Genomic DNA, 4,962 nt, shown 5'->3' with positions numbered 1-4,962 from the left:
CATTCATTATCTAGCCCTACTCAATTTTCTCTCCTTCTCAAAATCCCTTCTTGCCTCTTGTCACCCTCACTCGTCACTCCAACCCCAACTCTCAGCAACTTTCACTTTCAAGACCTGCCTGTCTTCTTTCTCCCTCTCTTCCTGCAACCACCAAATTAATATTCATATCATCATTATTATGAACATTATCATTATTAACAACTAAATTAATATATTTTTCCAAAGAAACTTTTTCTTTCTTTCTTTATACTTACGAACATTACTTTTCTCTTTAACCCCTCCCCTCCCCGCTCTCATCGCGTGATCAACCGAAAGGACTTTTTTTGTGTGTGCAACACACGAGTTGGCCAACTCCGGCTGTCAAGTCGCTACCTCCTCCTGTACAACTAGGGCCACCACACTCACCAAGGTCCGCCACCGCCATCCGTATATCGCGTCCGGCAATTCGCGCGTTATGTTTCCTTCTGTTTGAGAGAACTACAGCCGGGCTTGACCGACTGCGGTGCTTTTTCAGCAAATCTTTAGCGCAAGAAAAAAAAAAAAAAAAAAAGCAAAACGGAAAAATATATATATAGTCTAACCGAGCTGTAGAACGTTGACCTTGCTTGAGTTTTAGTTCTAGCCTTGTTCAATCGTTACCAAAAACCAGTGTCCTGGCGACCATCATCGAGGGTTGGTCATTGTCACGAAGTTTGATCGATATAAGTTATAAGAACGGTACACTGATTAGTTCGTATTATACAGACGAAGAGATATGCCAGAGTTAACTTTTTCATAGCAAGTGCGCCGGTCCTTTCTAAAAAAAAAAAAAAAAAAAAAAAAAAGGAAAAGTAAGAAAAAAAAACACAAAATAACAAAACAAAAAAAAAGAAAGACAAAAAGAAGATAGCAGTTTTGATCGAGGGTCATCATTGTAAATTCTTGAAATTTACCGGAAGAAAGAAGAAAGCAAAGAAAAAAAAAGAAAAAAGAAAGAAAGAAAAAGAAACTCGGGCGACAATTGCAGTCCGCGTCTTCCGTCATTACCCCTGCTATATCTCCGGCACCTCTCTCTTTCTCTCTCTCTCTCTCTCTCTTTTACTCCCTCCTTTCCTCCTCTCCCCGCTCTCTCTGTCTCTCTCTTACCTAAATTCCCGACCAGCGTCATTCCTACATCCGTTTCTCCGTCGACCGGTTTCATTACCAGCAACGACATCGATTCTCAATCAACCCTCGCCGAAAATCACAGCACCTATTCTCACTTAACGCCTCGTTGTCCGTAAAGTTGTTAAGATTTGCTATTCTTTTTTTTCTCTTCATTTATCCTTTATTTTTCGCCCACTGTAAAAGTTTTCTTTTGTTTTTGTTTCTTCTTTTTTCTTTCTATATTCTAACTAACTTTTATTTGTTCATTATTCGCAAATTTCAAAAAACCACCCGGCGTCCCGTTTCGCGCTGTGGTTGGTAATACCGGTCGCACGAATGACTCCCACCCAGACAGCACCCGTTCCCATTGGGGATGGATCTCTGAAGATAATCGAAAAGCCCAAAGACGAAGAAGAACGTGAAACATGGGGTAAGAAGGCCGACTTTCTCCTGTCCGTGATCGGTTTTGCCGTCGACCTCGGAAATGTGTGGAGATTCCCCTATATATGCTACCGAAATGGAGGAGGTAAGTTCCAGCTTTTTTTTTTTCTTTTTTTTTTTTAACCATTTTATCCATGGGGTTTAAGGCACAAATTATCCCTGTTATAAGACTTTGTAAATTCGTGAAATTGAAAAGCCCTCTCACCCCAAATACGTTCTTTTCATAGGCTTCAAGCACCTGCTGATTATGATCAAAGTTTAGTATATGTTGACTCCCATTCAGAGAAACAGAAATCTTTCGAGACTGAGAGAATTAAAAATTTTTGTCGCAATCCAGAATATCCTTTGTTTTTTTCTTTTTTTTTTTTTTTTACGGAGCTGGATTTTCTTTATAGAGAACTTCTAATCTAACAGGTCCCACACTGTCAACCAAACTACAGCCCCTGTCGCATCGCCACGATGTTGCATCTCTGTGCTTGTTTTACTAGCACTTTAACGGAATATGCTCCGACGAACTTAATCTCCCGCGATCGATCCAACTATTAGCAAAATCCCACCCCCTCCACTGTAGTGATCCCTAGATGCTGGAAGGATTTCTACTTTTATAGCGTATTTCCTCGAACTGCTGACATTTAGAATCCCCTTTCGATTCCTTGTTTCCCCGTCTGTACTAACACGCAGCAATTTAAATGTAATGTGAACAAATACCTTGCTGCACAACTCCCCATTCAGAATTCACAGTAACATCTTACTGGCAATGTACTTTGTTTGGAGTGAATCGAAGCCCCTCCCCCCCCCCCCCAAAAAAAATAATATAATTGTAAATTACCTCTTAAAAAAAAAACAATTTAGTGCCGGCCTAAACTGATGGAGGATAGAAAGACCTGGGAGATAAAGCACTAATCAAACTTCCACTGGATGAGTGCGAAGTGGACTAGGATCTTGAAGAGGCTTATTGCCACCAAAATTCCAGTGAAGATCAATGGTCGCTACTAACGATAAATCAATGGTAAGCGACAGTTGCAATAAAGCAAATTCTTTTGAAAAAGATCATCGAAAGAGGTGGAGAGTGCTGGAAATCTGGGGAAACTTGTTGTTACTCGAATTTTAGGGAAAGCTACAGGTTGTTCTCATAGATAATAATAATAATAATAATAATAATAATAATAATAATAATAATAATAATAATAATAATAATAATTGCATTGGGTTTGTGCCAAAAGTTTGGAATCCAAGTGACGAACAAATGGTACCAACATCATCCAGAAGGGGCAGTGGAAAATGAGAACGTTAAGATTCTCTGGGATTTTATGGTTCAGTGTGACCGAGAGATAACTCACAGAAACCCGGATATTGTAGTTTTGAACAAAAAGACGAATAAATGCCAAATTATTGCTGTTGTTTGCCTAAACAACATCAACTTAAAAGAATGAGAAACTATCAGAAAACTGAAGGTGGAGATTGCTAGGTTGTGTAATAGAAAATCTTCCATCGAGCCAATCGATTCCAGAGAAACAGTTGAACCTAATGGGAATCAAGTAAAACATCATCGTACTCCAGAAGTCAGTTCTGCTTGTCACAGCAAATATCCTACGCTAGGTGCTTATCATCTAATTGACTATTTGACTATACTCACTAGCTTTGGTGTAAAAGTCCGCATTTGAGTGAAAAAAAAATGGTGTAAAACATCAAAGCACTGTGAAGTTAACGAACATAATAATAATAATAATAATAATAATAATAATAATAATAATAATAATAATAATAATAATAAACATCCAAAACTGACCTTGTGTCTAACCCTCCCTTCGTGAGGAGGTAATTAGTAAGGGTAAAGGTGGATTTGAAATTTCTGTCCCAATTTAAGTATGGTCCGTTTATTTTTGGGGGTGGGGGAGGGAGATTCCCTACATCGAAAACCGATATTCTGCCCCTACCTACTAGCTTCCCCACGAAGGCAGAGTTATGCACAAAGTTGGTTTTTGAATGTTGGGAAAAATCAAACTTCGTAAAAATGGGCCACGCTGTATTGGGACAGAATATAAACTTCCTCGGTCTAAACCAGTGGTTCTCAACCTTTTTTTTTTTACTCATGGACCCCTTTTTCCTTCTTTTTATCTTAATGTGGACCCCTTCATAACTATTGGTCATAAGACAATCTCCTATTTTTAACTAATATAAATTTTGAGGTTTTAATAATCAAAGAAATATTATATATATATATATATATATATATATATATATATATATATATATATATTGAATGAAAACTAATTTAATGCAAATAAGGTATTCTACAACAACTATAATAATTATGATAATAATGATAATAAGTAATAAGAATAATTCTATGGACCCCCAGAAATATTCCATGGACCCCTAGGGTCCATATGGACCCCGGTTGAGAACCCCTAGTTTAAAAGGAGTGTTTCTTCATTGGTCGAACACAGAAAAGATTAAGTACTAGAACAGATACTACAGTTTGATCTTAGGCAAATAAATAATAGTGAATGATTCGGCCATTTTATTCTATAGATTGTGTATATTAAAATGCGGCATAATCTCGTTAGATCATCGGAGTTAAGCAATGTTGAGTCTGGTCAGTATCGGATGGGTGACTCTTTAGGAATACCAGGCGCTGTATGCAAGAGGACATCGACATTTCCTTGCAAAAAGCTGCAAAAACATAACGTTGTTAACTTCCTTGACTGGGATATACATACAATTGAGGGCCGCTTGTGAATTTGATATTCCCTAGAAACTTCTTCCTTCGTAAGAAGCCAGTTCACCTTCTTTAAGGTGACTACCGATAAAACAAGTGAAGCATGCATGATCCCCCGTGAGTGCACAGTGAACGAAGCATTAAAAAATGAATAAGGTCAACATTTGTCCCCTCCCCCACCATTTAGCGCCCAAAGTCCCCAGGAGACGTCAAATCCTGGTGAAAATGAACAAACTGTGCAGTTTTAGGCTTTAACATGTGTAAATTTCAGTTCTGCATCATGCAAAAAAAAAAAAAAGAAAGAAATGTCTAAGTCCAACATTTGCACCCCTTCTATTTAGCCCCCAAAGTCCCCACGTTCAGCACCATGCAAAACTGCTAAATAGACATACACAGAAAATTTTTAGACAAATATGGTAAAATAGTTCCAAAAATTGAGTGTTTTTATTAGCCCTAAAAGAGCCATTGGGGCACACACAAGAGTTATCGTGAAGTATAGACAAACAAAATTATATAGAAATCACTTACTTACAACTTTTCAGAAAGTTTTATAAAAATCCAAGACATCAACTTTTTGTCTTTTTTTGATAAACACAAAAGTGTCAATTTTAGCCATTTTAACCCGAAAGGCGCCTCTAGAGGGCAACAGAGTTTTCCCGGAAAATCTGTTCTGC

General features: G+C 37.8%; 1 protein-coding gene across 1 annotated transcript in view; it reads left to right on the top strand.

Annotated features, from left to right (window-relative positions):
• Positions 1-306: 306 nt before the first annotated feature.
• The window catches only part of LOC145255621 (sodium-dependent serotonin transporter-like), a 192,713-nt gene continuing 188,057 nt past the window's right edge, over positions 307-4,962 (top strand). The window contains exon 1 of the mRNA XM_080114141.1: positions 307-1,651. Coding sequence (XP_079970267.1) covers positions 1,462-1,651 — 190 coding nt within the window. The 5' untranslated portion in view covers positions 307-1,461. The remainder of the gene's footprint in view (positions 1,652-4,962) is intronic.

This window comes from Euprymna scolopes, chromosome 31, assembly GCF_053919585.1.
Source record: "Euprymna scolopes isolate OS-2025 chromosome 31, ASM5391958v1, whole genome shotgun sequence".
In the NCBI taxonomy this organism is placed as follows: Eukaryota; Metazoa; Mollusca; class Cephalopoda; order Sepiida; family Sepiolidae; genus Euprymna; species Euprymna scolopes.
Note: the sequence above shows the minus strand (reverse complement) of the source record. Positions and strands in the feature narration are given on the sequence as shown.